Source organism: Cervus elaphus, chromosome 30 (assembly GCF_910594005.1).
Source record: "Cervus elaphus chromosome 30, mCerEla1.1, whole genome shotgun sequence".
Classification (NCBI taxonomy): domain Eukaryota; kingdom Metazoa; phylum Chordata; class Mammalia; order Artiodactyla; family Cervidae; genus Cervus; species Cervus elaphus.
In genome coordinates this window covers 46,927,648-46,945,023 of record NC_057844.1, presented here as the reverse complement: position 1 = coordinate 46,945,023, position 17,376 = coordinate 46,927,648, and the positions used below count along the sequence as shown (strand labels likewise).

The 17,376-nt window shown below is 39.3% G+C and overlaps 1 protein-coding gene across 5 annotated transcripts in view; it reads right to left on the bottom strand.

Moving 5' to 3' along the window:
• PIBF1 (progesterone immunomodulatory binding factor 1) overlaps positions 1-17,268 on the bottom strand; it is a 222,445-nt gene extending 205,177 nt beyond the window's left edge. Inside the window, exons 1-4 of one of the 5 annotated variants that reach the window (XM_043891786.1) lie at positions 16,927-17,268; positions 15,645-15,951; positions 6,904-7,004; positions 1,681-1,879 (exon numbers count right to left, since the gene is read on the bottom strand). In XM_043891786.1, the coding sequence (XP_043747721.1) occupies positions 1,681-1,879; positions 6,904-7,004; positions 15,645-15,896 (552 nt within the window). In that variant the 5' untranslated portion in view covers positions 15,897-15,951; positions 16,927-17,268. Of the gene's footprint in view, positions 1-1,680; positions 1,880-6,903; positions 7,005-15,644 lie in introns of all 5 variants that reach the window. The other 4 variants (XM_043891787.1, XM_043891785.1, XM_043891788.1 and 1 more) reach the window with 4 other exon arrangements.
• Between the last annotated feature and the right edge of the window lie 108 nt (positions 17,269-17,376).

Here is a 17,376-nt window from a genome sequence, read left to right as displayed (position 1 = left end):
AAGCTTCTCTCTCCTTGCTATTTTTGGAATTCTGCATTCAAATGGGTATATCTTTTTTTTTTCTCTTTTGCTTTTTGCTTCTCTTCTTTTCACAGCTATTTGTAACACCTCCTTAGACAGCCATTTTGCTTTTTTGCATTTCTTTTTCTTCGGGATGGTATGGATTCCTGTCTCCTATACAGTGTCATGAACCTCTATCCATAGTTCATCAGGCACTCTGTCTTATCAGATCTAGTCCCTTAAATCTATTTCACACTTCCACTGTATAATCATAAGGGATTTGATTTAGGTCATACCTGAATGGGCTAGTGGTTTTCTCCACTTTCTTCAATTTATGTCTGAATTTGGCAATAAGGGGTTCATGGTCTGAGCCACAGCCAGCTCCCGGTCTTGTTTTTGCTGGCTGTATAGAGCTTCTCCATCTTTGGCTGCAAAGAATATAATCAATCTGATTTTGATGTCGACCATCTGGTGATGTCCATGCGTAGAGTCTTCTCTTGTGTTGTTGGAAGAGGGTGTTTGCTATGACACGTGTGTTCTCTTGGCAGAACTCTATTAGCCTTTGCCCTACTTCATTCTGTACTCCAAGGCCAAATTTGCCTGTTACTCCAGGTTTTTCCTGACTTCCTACTTTTGCATTCCAATCCCCTATAATGAAAAGGACGTCTTTTTTGGGTGTTAGTTCTAGAAGGTCTTGTAGGTCTTCATGGAACTGTTCAACTTCAGCTTCTTTAGTGTTACTGGTCGGGGTATAGACTTGGATTACCATGATATTGAATGGTTTGCCTTGGAAACGAACAGAGATTATTCTGTCGTTTTCGAGACTGCATCCAAGTACTGCATTTCAGACTCTTTTGTTGACTATGATGGCTACTCCATTTTTTCTAAGGGATTCTTGCCCACAGTAGTAGATATAACGGTCATCTGAGTTAAATTCACCCATTCCAGTCCATCTTAGTAAGACTAATATTTTTTGCCTGCTTTACTTTTTTTTTTGTTTAGTTTTGCCTGTTTTACTCTTATTCTTAAGTTAAGTGGCATCTGCCAGTGGCTACACAATGTGTGATAGTATCATTGCTCTTAAGACTAATGAAGTTTGTGCTTATGTACTCTTATGTTTTAAAAATGTCTCATTTTAAATTTCAAATATGATAAATATTAACAGATACAGTTCACATAAACAAAAGCTCTTTGAAGTCCTCAATAATTTTTAGAGTGTAAATGATACTGATACTAAAAATATTTGAGAGCACTGCCACAGATCAATCTATGTACATATCCGTGTAACCAACACCACAGTTGAGATCTTGACCTACATAGATCCGTAACCATCTCCCTCAAGCTATCCCTTCATAATCACACCACTCCCCTCTCCTCTGCTGTCCCTAACCCCTGGCAACCACTGGTATCTCTATACACATTACAAACTGCCAGAGTTCATGATAAAATAATTTATTTCTATGGAGCTTCCTGCCATTAACCCTATTTATTTGCTTGACTTCAGAGCTCAATGATCAACACACTTTAAAATTTGGTCATCTGAACACCATTTCACTACCTTCAGATCACAGCCATAAAATAATTTATCAATTGGGTACTACAAAAGTTATGGCTTCTACGGAAATGGCAAATTTTAGTCTGAAAACAGTTTTTTTGTTTTTAATGATACAAGACACTTACAGATACATATTCAGGAATAGAAAGCTGATCTTCAGGAAAACTTTTTAGCTTCATATATTGCTCTTCTGTCAACTCAAAGTCACGCAGGTTTCGACGAATATCTCCAGCTTTCTCTCTTAGCTGAAGATTTGTCTCTTCTAGTTGTTTCTGTCTCAGTAAAATAGTTTCCATTTCTTGTTTCATTAGTTCTTGATATTTTCTACAATATCAGAGAATGTATGGTAAGGTTAAAAAAATCATGGAGACATACTTTCTCAAAGTTCCTATTTTACAGTAACATCAAATTAAATGAGAAACTTAATATTTTTGGCTCCGGCTAAATGCTTACTTAACCAGTTAAACACGAAATTACTAAGTGTGCAGCCACAAAAATTATTAAGTAGAAAATGTTAATAACTTTTAAAATTCAAATTATAAAATTATACATTTCCTCTGCTTAAGGTGTAAATCTTATATATCTGCTTTAGACCCTACTCACTGAAGTAATTTTCACTGTCTTTATCCAGGTAATTTAAGATGGTAACATTGAACCACCATAATGTCAATACAGACAATGAGGTAATGAAAACAGTAATCGGCACCTTTTTCAAGGAATACATGTAGTAGACATGGTTAGTTGCCTACCAGAAAATTTTGAGCAGTAAGGGACCATACGAATCCCCCCCCCCCCACTGTATCCCATCAACATACAATCACACTGTTATTTGTCCTATCTTAAAACAAATGAACAAATAAGCCCCCACAATTGTTGACCCCATCTCAGTGCCCATTTTGTTCTCCAAGTTTTCGATATGCACTCTCTCCATTGCGTTTCCTCTTAAACAAAGGCTAATCAGGTTTTCACGCTTCCACCAAAATCTCCAGGGAACTGAAAAATCCAGATTATTAATAATCAATATCTCATTTCTTTTTATCTCTATCAATAGCACTTGAGACATCTGCCCTCTCCTTCCTTCATCTGGTTTCCCAGATACCATATTATTTTCCTCTTCATTTTTCTCCTGTTTTATTGGAGACACTTTCCCAGCCTTTTTTTCTTGTTTATCTTAATGTTGGGATTACTTGGTCCTCTCCTCTTGTCTAGGTTCACTCCCTAGGGGAATTCATCTAGTCTCATGAATTAAACACTGTCTGTATCTTAATGGCTCCCAGATTTATCTCTCTAGATCAGACTTCTCATATATATCCACATGGATGTCTAATACAATAACTCTAACCTAACATCTTCCAAACTAAACTCCCACTCTTCACTCACAAACATATTCCATTATGGTTTCACCATCTTAGTTGACAACAACTCCATCCTTTGATTTATTCATGCCACGGGTTGGCACAATCTTTGATTCCTCTTTCTCTCCTAAACCGCACATTGAATCCATTAGGACATCCAACCAGCTTTACCTTTAAAATATATTCAGAATCCAACCTCTTTTTACCGCTATTAAGAGGATTACATCAATAGCCTCCTAACTGCCCTCCCCACTTCATTTAATTTGATCAATGTCTAAAGAGCTAGAATAGAAGCCCTATTATCCAATGCAGTGGTTTTCAAAGTGTTATCCACAAGCCAGTAGCAGCGCTCACATCATCTGGGAAGTTGGAAGAAATGCAAATTCTCAGGGCCCAATGCAAGTCAGAATCCCAGAGTGTGCCCAACAGTCTTTTCCCACAAGCCCTCCAGGTGGCTCTGATGCATGGTCAAATTTGAGAACCACACTCATCTAATGCGATAGTGGCTGATAACTGATCAGATAATTTTTTAATACATCAGTTAAATAGTAAAATCTTACAAACGGGAAAGATGCCTCCTTTTACATTTACCTCTAATTAAAATACAGAAATAAACATTCATCTGAAACATTTTTCCCCCAGGGTCTAGATTTTTTGTCATGTGGAGATGTGCCTTGTTTATCTGTCAATCATTTCTCACGATTTCCAAGTTCAATTTCTTTACAATGGTAGGAGGCCTTTTAAAAAGACACTTGAGAAGAAATCTGAGCATATTTTTTATAGATTTGATTTCTACCCCTAATCTCTAAACATGTCTTGCTTACACTTACTTGACGATCTTTTGGTCACTCACTTTTATTGAGTCATTCCAAAGAATTCATTATAATTTGCAAAGAACTGTACATGCCTTTGTATTCATTTTAAAATGTAATTTTAATTAAGTTATAGAAGTATAGTAAGCACAACTGGCATAGGTATATTTGAGAACAATACAAGGAACTTTGGATAAGGGCACAACTGAGCTGGAGAAAGTAGGCAGGCAAACAGAAGGTACTTCAGCCCAAAAGAATCCAAAGGTCCACAGAATATATCAATACTTTCTACAAAGCAAATGAAGAAAGGTTAAGACAGTTGGTTCAGTACAGTTCAGTCACTCAGTCGTGTCCAACTCTTTGTGACCCCATGGACTGCAGCACGTTAGGCTTCCCTGTCCATCACCAACTCCCAGAACTTGCTCAAACTCACGTCCATCGAACTGGTGATGCCATCCAACCATCTCATCCTGTCATCCCATTCTCCTCCTGCCTTCAATATTTCCCAGCATCAGGGTCCTTTCCAATGAGTCACTTCTTTGGGGGCCAAAGTATTGGAGTTTCAGCTTCAGCATCAGTCCTTCCAATGAATAGTCAGGACCGATTTCCTTTAGGATAGACTGGTTGGATCTCCTTGCAGTCCACGGGACTCGCAGAGTCTTCTCCAATACCACAGTTTAAAAGTGTCAATTCTTTGGCACTCAGCTTTCTTTATAGTCCAACTCTCACATCCATACATGACTACTGGAAAAACCATAGCTCTCACTAGACAGACCTTTGTTGGCAAACTAATGCCTCTGCTTTTTAATATGCTGTCTAGGTGGGTCATAGCTTTTCTTCCAAGGAGCAAGCGTCTTTTAATTTCATGGTTGCAGTCACTGTCCACAGTGATTTTACAGCCCAAGAAAATACAATCTCTCACTGTTTCCATTGTTTCCCCATCTATCTGCTAATAAAGTGATGGGACCGGATGCCATAATCTTAGCATTTTGAATCTTGAGTTTTAACCCAGGTTTTTCACTCTCTTCTTTCCCTTTCATCAAGAGGCTCTTCAGTTCCTCTTTCTGACATAAGGGTAGTGCCATCTGCATATGTGAGGTTATTGATACTTCTCCCGGCAATCTTGACTCCAACTTGCACTTCACCCAGTCCAGCATTTCTCATGACATACTCTGCATATAAGTTAAATAAGCAGGGTGACAATATACAGCCTTGACGTACTCCTTTCCTGATTTGGAAACAGTCCGTTGTTTCGTGTCCAGTTCTAACTATTGCTTCTTGACTTGCATACAGATTTCTCAAGAGGCAGGTAAGGTGGTCTAGTATTCCCATCTCTTTAAGAATCATTCACAGTTTATTGTGATCCACACAGTCAAAGGCTTTGGCATAGTCAATAAAGCAGAAGTGGACATTTTTTCTGGAACTTTCTTGCTTTTTTGATGATCCAGCAGATGTTGGCAATTTGATCTCTGGTTCCTCTGCCTTTTCTAAAACCAGCTTGAACATCTGGAAATTCACAGTTCACATACTGTTGAAGCCTGGCTTGGAGAATTTTGAGCATTACTTTGCTAGCATGTGAGATGAGTGCAAATGTGTGGTAGTTTGAACAGTCTTTGGCATTGCCCTTCTTTGGGATTGGAATGAAAACTGACCTTTTCCGGTCCTGTTGCCACTGCTGTATTTTCTAAATTTGCTGGCATATTGAGTGCAGCATTTCAACAGCATCATCTTTTAGGATTTGAAATAGTTCAACTGGAATTCCATCACCTACACTAGTTCATAGTGATGCTTCCTAAGGCCCACTTGGCTTTGCATTCCAGGATGTCTGGCTCTAGGTGGGTGATCTGGGTTATCGTGGGTCATGAAGATATTTTTGTATAGTTCTCTTTTTCTTGCCACCTCTTCTTAATATCTTCTGCTTCTGTTAGGTCCATACTATTTCTGTCCTTTATTGAGCCCATCTTTGCATGAAGTGTTCCCTTGATATCTCTAATTTTCTTGAAGAGACCTCTAGTCTTTCCCATTCTGTTGTTTTCCACTATTTCTTTGCACTGATCACTGAGGAATGCTTTCTTATCTCTCTTTGCTATTCTTTGGAACTCTCCATTCAAATGGGTACACCTTAGCTTTCCCCTCTGCCTTCAATTTCTCTTCTAGAGTCCAAAGTGTAGTACTTGAGTGCAATCTCAAAAATGACAGAATGATCCCCATTCGTTTCCGAGGCACACCATTCAATATCCCAGTAATCCAAGTCTATGCCCCAACCACTAATGCTGAAGAAGCTGAATGGTTCTTTGAACACCTAGAAGACTTTCTAGAGCTAACTCCCAAAAAAGATGTCCTTTTCATTATAGGGGACTGGAATGTAAAAGTAGGAAGTCAAGAGATATCTGGCGCTAACAGACAAGTTTGGCCTTGGAGTACAAAATGAAGCAGGGCAAAGGCTAATAGAGTTTTGCCAAGAAAACACACTGATCATAGCAAACACCCTTTTCCAACAACACAAGAGAAGACTCGAGACATGGACATCACCAGATGGCCAATACAGAAATCAGACTGATTATATTCTTTGCAGCCAAAGATGGAGAAGCTCTATACAGTCAGCAAAAATAAGACCGGGAGCTGACTGTGGCTCAGATCATGAACTCCTTACTGCCAAATTCAGACATAAATTGAAGAAAGTGGAGAAAACCACTAGCCCATTCAGGTATGACCTAAATCAAATCCCTTATGATTATACAGTGGAAGTGACAAATAGATTCAAGGGAATAGATCTGATAGACAGAGTGCCTGAAGAACTATGGACAGAGGTTCGTGACATTGTACAGGAGGCAGTGGATCAAGACTATCCCTAAGAAGAGGAAATGAAAAAAGGCAAAAGGGTTATCTGAGGAGGTCTTACAAACAGCTGAGAAAAAAAGAAAGTTAAGTGGTGATAAGTTTAGAGTGCTTCCATTTTCATGTATGGTTCACTTATATCTGCAGTATTTATTGAATGAATATCAAATTCTGGCTTTCTGTATTTTTGTGTATTATATCAAGTAGTTTTTTCTTAGTCTGGATGTAAAAATGATTACTGTCTTTAAGATTTCTCTATTTTAGCTCATAATCACATGCATGAATAGGTAATGACATTATTTTTAACTGCTAAATAGGTATTGTTGCTTTTTAAAACTTTTACCTGGCATCCTTTTGTTGAAAAGTCAATTGGTTGTCTAATCTCAGGGCTAGTAGCTGCTTCTGGTGAAGTGCATCATTAAGTTTCTCCTCCAATTCTTCAATCTTAATCAAGAGAAAAAGATAAATAACAAGGTCAATTTGCGAATCTAATAAAACTTTGTTCATACAAATGGTTGTTAAACTATGCTTTGAATCTGCTGCCTCATAAATCATTTTTTACCAGGCTGTCTTTAGGATTATTTTCCCCTTAATCTAATCTCACTGAAAAACTCTTTGACAACTGGGGTTTATATGCTGGTGCCTTGCCCAGGTAATTTTTTCCTGGCTAGACTCTGCATATATTGTAGATCCATATTATCTGACTGCTACATGTCTTCAATTGACTACTACATGGGTGATGCCACAAATGTCCAAAATGAACCTAGTAACCCACCTCACCGAATCTTATATTCTTTACATCTCCTTGGTCTCCAAAGCAAAAAAAATCTCAGTCACATTTGATACATCTCTCCCATTGCTTATTCTGATCAGAAATCACTGTTTTTTTATTGTTGAGTTTATTCCATAAAAAGGTGTCACAACTACACCATCCTCTTTAACATCCAATGACAAGTCTTCAGTTAGATTCCTGCCATATCTTACCTAGATTACGCCAGTAGTTTCCTACTCTTTCCCTGCCTTCAGCTTTGCAAATCTCCAAAACTATCTTCCTTTACCTTTTCTTTTAAAAATGCTATCAAAAATGTATTTCCCAGTGTTAAATCTTTCAGAGGATCCTGTCTTCAGAATTATTCCAAACTTCATGGCACTCTGAAAGTGAAAAGTGAAAGTGAAGTCGCTCAGTCGTGTCCGACTCTTTGCGACCCCAGGGACTGTAGCCTACCAGGCTCCTCCGTCCATGGGATTCTCCAGGCAAGAGTACTGGAGTGGGTTACCATTTCCACTACTCTTTTTTTCTTTTTGAATTTATTATTTATTTAATTCTGGCTGTGCTGGGTCTTCATTGCAGCATGTGGGCTCTCTCTAGTCGTGGAGAGCAGGGGCTACTCTTCACTGTAGTGTGTGGGCTTCTGGCTGTGGTGGCTTCTCTTGCTGCGGAGCATGGGCTTTAGGGTGTTAAGGTCTTCAGTAGCGGGGCTCAGTAGTCCTGGCTCTTGGGGCTTAGTTGCTCCATGGTGTGTGGGATCCTGGACCAGGGATTGAACCCGTATCTCCTTCATTGCCAGGTGGCCTCTTATCCACTGTACCACTAGGGAAGTCCCTCCACTACTCCTTCTGCATCTGGCCCTTGCCAACCATGCCTGTGGGCACTAGCTTAAAAGAAAACTCTATTCTTGCCAAAATAAATGCTTGCCATTCCTCAAATATGTTATGCTCTCTCTTAAGTCTCCATACACCTGAGCTGACTCTTTGTCCATTTAAAAAATTCTTTACTCTCTCCCTTTCAACCCAGGCAAATTTTGTTCACCCTTTAAAATATGCAGATTAACATAAGTCAGTCCTTAATAAAACTTTCATATGGTTTTTGTCCCACACTGTTCCAATAACAATACTTGTTCAGGTTATGAATCCCCCCCCCATGATGCCCAGTCCAATGGTTATTTCTGGATATTTATCTTACATGATAGCATGATTTGGCAGAGTTGACCACTCCATCCTCTTTCACCTTATGTGATAGACTCCTTTTGGTTTTCTTCCTTAGCTCACAGGACCCTCTCAAGCTTCTCAGGTTCCTATGATGGATTTTTTTTCCTCTACCCTATTTCTAATGTTTGACTACCCCTTGGCTTGGTTTGGGGTCCTCTATTCTCCCCAGGTGATGTCATCCAATAACAAAGCTTTATGTGGTACTTACATGCCTGCAACTCAGGAGACCTGGGTTCGATCTCTACGTCAGGAAGATCTGGAGAAGGGAATGGCACCCCACTCCAGTATTCTTGCCTAGAGAATCCTATGGACAGAGGAGCCTGGAAGCTGCAGTCCAAGGGGTCACAAAGAGTCACTGAGCAACTAACATTTTCACACGCTGATGTATATTACAAATAAACACATACACACACACACATATCTACCTACCTCCAGTCATAGACTTTCCTCTAAAGTCAAAGTGACAGTTTCATCTGGGAGTCCAGTTGGCATTTAAAGTTTAATGTGTTCAAAACAGAACTTATATTTTACCTCCTACATCAGTTTTCTTCCAGCTTTCTATTTCTCAATAAATGGCTCCAGGAGATGAAGCCAAAAACGTGGAGTCTTACACAAGGCAATTATCTAGTACTGTCTTCCTCTTCCACCTTATCTGCTTTTAGTCTATTGCTTCAGTGATATTTTGAAAACAGAAATCAGGACATATAGTCCAATTGCCTAAACTCTTCAAATGGCTTCTCTAACACACAATTGAAAGCAAGAGTTAACATATCAAATTGATGGGCCAAATCCCGCCCATGTCCTGTTCCTACATAGCCCACAAGCTAGGAACAGGTTTTACATTTATGAAGTTGTTAAGAGACCAAAAAAAATAAAAAGAAAAAAAAAGAAGGAAGAATATGTAATAGACCATATGCAAGCTGGAAAGCCTAAAATAGTTACTGTCTTGCCCAGGTCTTCACAGAGAAAAGTTTGCTTACTTCCTATCTAAAGCAGAAAATTCCCACTGCTAAGCAATGCTATATCACATGACCTTGAAGACCGCTTATTTAATTGTTGTTTGATGATGTCTCTCACTTAAATATGATCTCCATAAAAAAGGGACTCTTGTCATATTCACTGCTGTATTCCTGGCCACATGTCTCAATACATGTCTTAAATCAACAAATGATGACTGACCACATTCCTCATAACTACCATTCTTCAAATCAAGAAGACTGTTATCACAGGGAGTGAAACTTCTACTTTTTTCAGGGTGAGAACTTTAACAATTTCAACTGACTTCTAGATTTAAGTCCCTCGACTCAGAGACAGTCAAGCTTCCAGCACTTCCCAAGCAATGAGGAACCCAGGGACCATTAATGAGAGATAAACAAAAAGAGATTTTAGCATTTAAAAACTGACAGGCGAGAAGAGTGAGGAGGAGAGGAATAAGGAAGTGGAGTAAGCCAGGAGATTTCGGCAGCAATAAGTGTGCATAGAAGTGCAATGAAGAGCCCTCTAAGACCAAGAAGCCTGGCCTGAGCAACTCTCCTTCCAGGGCTCTCAGTCAGCAAGCAGCTGAGTGGGGAGTGGGAATCAATGCTTGTGAAGTTTCCTGTGAACATTCTGCTTGGGTTTTTAAAGATTGGGAAATCAAAGCAACATGAGTCCTAGTAATAAACTGTACCATTAGTTTTGAAAAGTATTAAAAAGCAGAGACAACACTTTGCTGACAAAGATCCATCTAGTCAAAGCTATGGTCTTTCCAGTAGTCACGTACGGATGTGAGAGTTGGACCATAAAGGCTGAGCGCTGAAGAATTTATGCTTTCAAAATCGGTGTCAGAGAAGACTCTTCAGAGTGCCTTGGACAGCAAGAAGATCAAATCAGTCAATCTTAAAGAAAATCGGCCCTGAATATTCACTGGAAGGACTGATGCTGAAGCTCCAATACTTTGGCCACCTGATGAGAAAAGCCGACTCACTGGAAAAGACCCTGATGCTGGGAAAGATTGGGGGCAGGAAGAGAAGCAGGTGACAGGGGATGAGATGGTTAGATGGCATCACTGATACAATGGACATGGGTTTGAGCAAACTCTGGAAGATAGTGAACGACGGGGAAGCCTGGTGTGCTGCAGTCCATGGGGTCACAAAGAGTGAGACACGACTGGGCAACTGAACAACAGCATACCACTAGTAATAAGCTGTAATAAACATAAGCACTATATTGTTCCCATGTTGGTGTGGAGAGATGTTAGATTATACAGATTCACTTATTTCTGAACTAAGACCTTGAGGAGAGGAAAAAACTGTTACTTGTCTCTCTTTCTCAAGTAACTCTGACTTTTATTAAAAGCAACATGTCCAGTTAAAAATTTACACTTCCCAGCTTCCTTCTCCTGGCACCTACATGTAGTGTAGTCAATCAAGGTCACCAGCTTTAGCTCTAGGAAAGCTCTTTAAAGAACAAGTTCATTTGGTATATGCTGCATTTTTCCATCACCCTTCTCCTTATTTCTGCCTAGAACATGGACACAACAGTGGAGGCAGATCAGCCATCTGTGATTTTGAGGTGAAAAACATATGCTATTTTTACAGCCACCCAGAAGATTAAAAGGAGCCTGGGTTTCTAATCATATCAATGGTAAATACCAGGTCTAAACTGCCTATATTCAGAATTCTGTTATACCAGAGAAACAAAATCCTTATCCTGCTTAAGCTTTGGTTTCCACACTTTTGTGACTGGCAACCAATGTTTTTCAAGTTTCTCATACAAGAGCTGAACACTGGACAGCTGGTTCAATCTTTTTCCATAGAAGACATAACTATAATATTCAAGACACTCGATCATTCAGGACTACTTGAAAGCTTCTGATGACAGGAACCGCAATAACTTAAAATCAGGCCATTTAAATGTTAATAGCAACAAGTTAAATTCAGCAGAAACCTACCCTCCCTGTGATTTCCAACCATTTTCATGGCACTACAGTCTCTGGAGGAAAATTCATTTTTTTCAGTGCTGAACGTGACATTTTCACCTTCATATACATGATGTTCAATGCATCGGTAAGCTCTGGAGAACGAATGAGTGGCTAAAAATACTGTTCCTTCATCAAACTCAGACTCACACATCTTCACACTTTTCATCTTTGCAGCCAGAATGCATCTTACCAACTACATCACATAACAGTTTAATCTGGCAGTGTTTAACCTTAGCAGTACACGTAATGGTCCACTTTATAATCCAGGTGCCCTGGATTTGACAAATTAAAGACTAATTCTTCTACCTTATAATACTTCTTCCCAAGTATGCGTGCTAAGTCGCTTCAGTCGTGTCTGACTCTTTGCAGCCCTATGAACTATAACCCGCCAGGCTCCTCTGTCCATGGGGAGTCTCACTTCTTCCCATATTTGACAGCAAATATATTACCCCTAAGGGGTCTCCAAACAGGACAACTCTAGTGCTTGCATACAAAAAAAAAAAAAAAAACAGGAATGTAGAGTAGGCAGCTACCCTGGAGAGGAATTTGGAAATACACTTAAATGAAGTAGACATATACCCTGCAGCCAGAAATTCCACTCCTGAGTATATGTGTCAATGTGTTCAGTCACTCAGTCATGGCCGACTCTTTGCAATCCCATGGACTGTAGCCTGCCAGGTTCCTCTGCCCATGGAATTTTCCAGGCAAGAATACTGGAGTGGGTTGCCATTTTCTTCTCCAATATATGTCAAAGAATTGCTCAAAGCAGGTCTGGAAGAGAAATGTCTAAAGAAGGCCATACCACATGTGGTGGCAAGGATTTGGAGGCAACCTGCAGGCCAGCACTGCGGGAGGGGGTGAACAGATGGGTAGACACCAGAACGGTGTGGCTGCTGGAAGCAAAGGACTACATGTACATGTAGTCACATGAAGGATTTTAAAAACAGCACTGAGTTGAAAGGAAAAACTATAAACGAAATAAAATCTAAAACAAAACATGTCGTTTAGATTTATGTAAAGGAAAAAAATCAGAAAAATACTCATTTTCAAGATAAATGTTTATAACAACTCCAATTGGAGTACAACCTTTAAAAATTATGAGATGCCCCCCTGGTGGTCCAGTGGTTAAGAATCCACCTGCCAATACAGGGTACACAGGTTTGATCCCTGGTCCGGAAAGATCCTACATGCTGTGGGACAATTAAGCCTGTGTGCCACAACTACCGAGCCCATGCTCGTAACTGCTGAGACCTGCAAGTCCCAGAGCCCATGCTCTGCAACAAGAGCAGCCACCACAGTGAGAAGCCCACGCGCTGCAACTAGAGCACAGTCCCCATCAGCCACAACCGGAGAAACCATGTGAGCAGTTTAAAGATTCCGCACAGCTGAATTTATTTATTTATTAATTTAAATTAATCAATTTATTGATTGATTTTATTTATAAATCAATAATTTGAAAAATAAAAATTGTGAAACACTATGTTGTACACTTGAAACATATAATACTATAAATCAACTATATACCTCAAGAAAAAAAAATTTTTAAAGAATAAGTGTTAAAAGGTAAAGGCAAACATAAAGAGGAGGAGGAAGGGAAATGAATGACAGGAATAAAAGAATAAACATACAAAGAAGTTATCTTGCAAGGATCAATGATGATTATGTATCATAAACTCAGGAATATGACTAATTTAATCTTCTACATTTTCAGCCCAACCAGAAAACCATCACAATAAAAAATTATATAAAGCACCATGGGATACAGTGTAATAATAATAATAATATAGTGTTGAGCAAGTATAACTACCCCTATTACTTATTGTACAAGGGTCAGACATGACTGAGCACACACTCCATCATAGCCATCTAAGAGTTTATGTGCATTGATTAATCTTCCTAACAACTCCATGAAGTACAAAACATGATTATTATTTTACAGGAAATCAGGGAACAAAAAACTTAAGGAATCTGTCCAAGGTAACTGTAAGGGCTGGGATTCAAACTCAAACTGTGTTTATCTAGGACTGTAGCTCTAATTTGTTATACTTGGAAGCGTCTCAAGAATAAGCCACCATTCCAATAATGTAAACATCACACTTTAAAAAGAGAAACCATTGACAACTGAGCACCATGCAAGTTGAAAACGAGCAATTTAAAAAGTAGCCAAACAAAATGCAATTTTGAATGTGGTATACAGCTTGCATTTAATAGAATACTTAGGGCTTCCTTGGTGGTCCAGTGGTTAAGAACCCTTTTTGTAAAGCAAAGGACCCCAGTCTGATCCCTGGTCTATGAAGACCCCACATGCAACGGGGCAACAGAGCTCGTGTGCCCCAATTAGTGAGACAGCCCCCTGGCCACAACTACTGAAGCCTACGCACCCGAGTTCGTGCTCTGCTACAAGAGTAGCCACAGCAATGAGACATCCTCTCACCACAACTAGAGAGTGGCCCCCCACTCATCGCACACAGCAAGAGATGCCCAGCACAACCAAAAAATAAATGAATAAGTATTTTAAAAAACAGATTATTTGTTGACTGACTGGGCAAAAGAATGGAGACCTACCTTGGGGTTCTTCAATGAGTTCCAGTGAAGGAGGTCTTAAGGGTAGAGATACACAAGCCAGTATCACCATGGGAATCCATTTGAGGAGTCAAAATATGACTCAAGGAAAAGAAATGGAAGCCACTGGATACACTGATAAAATATCAAGTGACCTAGTCTTGGTCGGTGACACCACAGAGAACCTAAAAGGAAGTCTTAGGAGACTGGCTTGGATGGAATACAGGCTTTAGCCTGTTTGGTGTTAATCCCACCTGGCTCCATCACTTCTATGTGAATGGCTTTGGTAAGCTATTAACCAGTTGTGGTTCCATTTTTTTCAAGAGCAAATGGGGTTCAGTTACTCATATAAGACACAGCCAAGCACATGCTAGGTGCCAGAGACAGTTCTAAGCATTGAAGCTACAACAGGGACTACAAAGAAGTCCCCCGTTCCTGTCCTCAGGAACCTTACATTCTATTAAGAGAGACAAATAGCCAACAAACAAGGCAAGTATACTATGAATGCGTATAAGGTACAGAAAATAAACAGAGTGAAAACAATGATAATGTTACTTTAGTCAATAACCACAACAATAACTATACTTACTGTGTACTTAATAAAATACCCATCTAACTTATTCTACTGGTTCATTTAATTTGATGGATCAGAGAAGATACCCTAAAAGCACCTGTACCTCAAACAGTTGTATGGCTCAAATGAGATAATACATGAAAAGCTCACAGAGTGGACTCTGGCACAGAATAGGCACTTGATAAACATTAACTATTAATGTTTTTTAAAAATGTACGTAAATGATCTCTTTACATCATCAAGACCTTGGGGTTTAGGACATTTCATTTTCCTAGAGAGGTGTGGTCAAGAAATTTTTCTAGCAGCATGATCCCTATACATAGGCAAGAACTATCCAAGCCTGACTTAACAGAGAAAAGATAAGACGTAACTGAAACAAAATGGGAGGGGAGGAGATAGGTAGAGCTGGAAGTCAAGAACAAAGATGGAGGGTTTACCATCTTTCATATCTCTTCTCTGTGGAAAGAGAAGACTTTCTCAGAAGACAGAGTAGTAAAACTTAAGAAGAGTCTCCTATCTTTCTGAAATCACTGTAAATTTTTTTTAATCACTAGTGACAGCTTTACCAGGTCTTACATAAAATACTCTTAACTATAAAAAAAACCACAAAAGGCAGAAAAACAAGGACTGAGGCATTCCTTCTTATTTGGCAGATAACTTATTAAAGCTATGGTAACTGAATTTGCTATACTTGGTACTACAACACAGTAACTATCAAATAGCAGGATATAAAAGAAACCAAATCTCCACGGTAAAGGATTAAACAGATTCAACAATGTAATAATAATCTTGATTCTCCCTACCCAACTAGTCATATCAAAGCTAATTCTCAGTGAAGAAGAAAAACAACTTGGCTAGGAAAAAAACACTGATAATTATTTTCTCAAAATGTTAGAAGTATCAAGTTCAGATTAAATATTCATAAGTTTAATTCTTATTTATCTGCAGTTTGAAGACAACAAAGCACACAGATAACAAAATTTACACATGATCTTACCTTTGTCAGATAATCAACCTTCAAATTATCGATCATCATATTTTTCTGTGATAGCTCTATTTTCAGTAACTGAATATTATGAAGCAGTTCTTTCCGTTCAATTAGCTGCCTGGTGATTTTGATCTTGCCATCCTGCTCTTCTGATGAGGAAATATCATCCGTAGGAATTGTTGTTTCTAAACTAATATCTTCAGATTCCAGGGAGTTAGAGATGTTCATTTTTTTTGATGCCTTGCTAACTTTTCGAGACATTTAAAATTATTATGGGTCACTTTTCGTTTCCAATTCTATTTCAGTTTTCTGTAGACTAAAAAATATTGATTTAAATATATTCAAACATTCTTTGTGGAAAGCAGCAAGTTTATCAAAGAGATACTAAGGATTCCCTAAGAAATTATTAGGCAAATGGGTGGACCCCCAAATCTAAGACAGATTGGTAAATTATTGCTCAAATCAAACATATTAAATCAGTCATTAAATCCTATTACGAACCCACACTTTTGATAAGTAAAAACTCAGTTCCTGGGGGCAGGTCTCTTACTTGGGTGTAAAGAAAGAAATAAACAATAAAGCCTTAAATCGCTAGTATACAAGAATGCTACTCATAAAAGTTACACATGTTGTAAGATAAAGAAGTTACTTCAGAGCTGGTCAGGGAAAGGTTATACAGAGGGAGAATTTAGAATCTTGACGGATTTGGAGAGGAGTAATAAAAAATGAAAAGCATGCAGGTATGAAGGTATAAAGGTGATGAAACAGTAAAACAACCTCAGGAGATAATGGTACTCAGGCTGGGCCAAACCTATGAGAAAGTGAGCAGTGACTCCTCACCCCCAACCCTCCACCCAAACAGAAATACACAGGATAGTCCTTTATGCATAATCAACACTGTGGAGGTCCTTGAATATTTCAATATGTTCTGAATTTATTCTACAGGTAAAGCTGCATCACTTAAGTTTTTTTAAAACCGGAAGCTGAGATAAAACACATTTTTATAGGCTTGCAGATAGCAAAATTAAACAAGATGGTGAAAAATTCCTCAGTCTAAAACTCTACCCTTTCACACAAATTTCAGCAACTACCTTCCTTTAATTCTGCACAATATAATAAATTACTTATGGTATTAAAGATACTAGGGTTTTTTTGTTTTTTTTTTTTCTTTTTAACTGAAGGATTAGGGGAAATGTGTGTAGCGGAAACCTGAGAACTCAGGATCGGCTTCCCTCATTTTTAAAGGGACAGGGGTAGGTAAGGAATGGCGAATCAAAGAAGGTAACATCACCTGGATTACAAAGGGTGAGGGACTGGCACTGCCCACACGTGTTGCGTGAAGGATAAAACCCGAATTTGGCAGCATCAGAGGATTCCTACACCAATGCGAAAACGGAGTAGCCTCGAGCTACCTGGAAAGCTTCAATTACTCCACGTTGAAGACTCGCGCAGTCGCCTCTTAGAGGAGCTAGAAGTGTCTCCAGAGGGCAGTTCGGGTTGCAGCCCCTCAACAAGGAATCACAGGTGGGAGACGGTTAGCACCGGTAACCAAGACAACCATTTCCGCGCCAGGAGGACAGAGGAGACAGCTTCCTGGCTGACGCCCACGCTGCCGGAACTCAGCGCTCCCCGGTCCACCCGGGCGCAGGAAGCAATGAACGCTGGGAGCTGGAGTCCAGAGGGGGCAGCGCCCATTTCACGGACGGAAATTGCTCTGGGCTCCGCCCATCTGCCCGCTTTC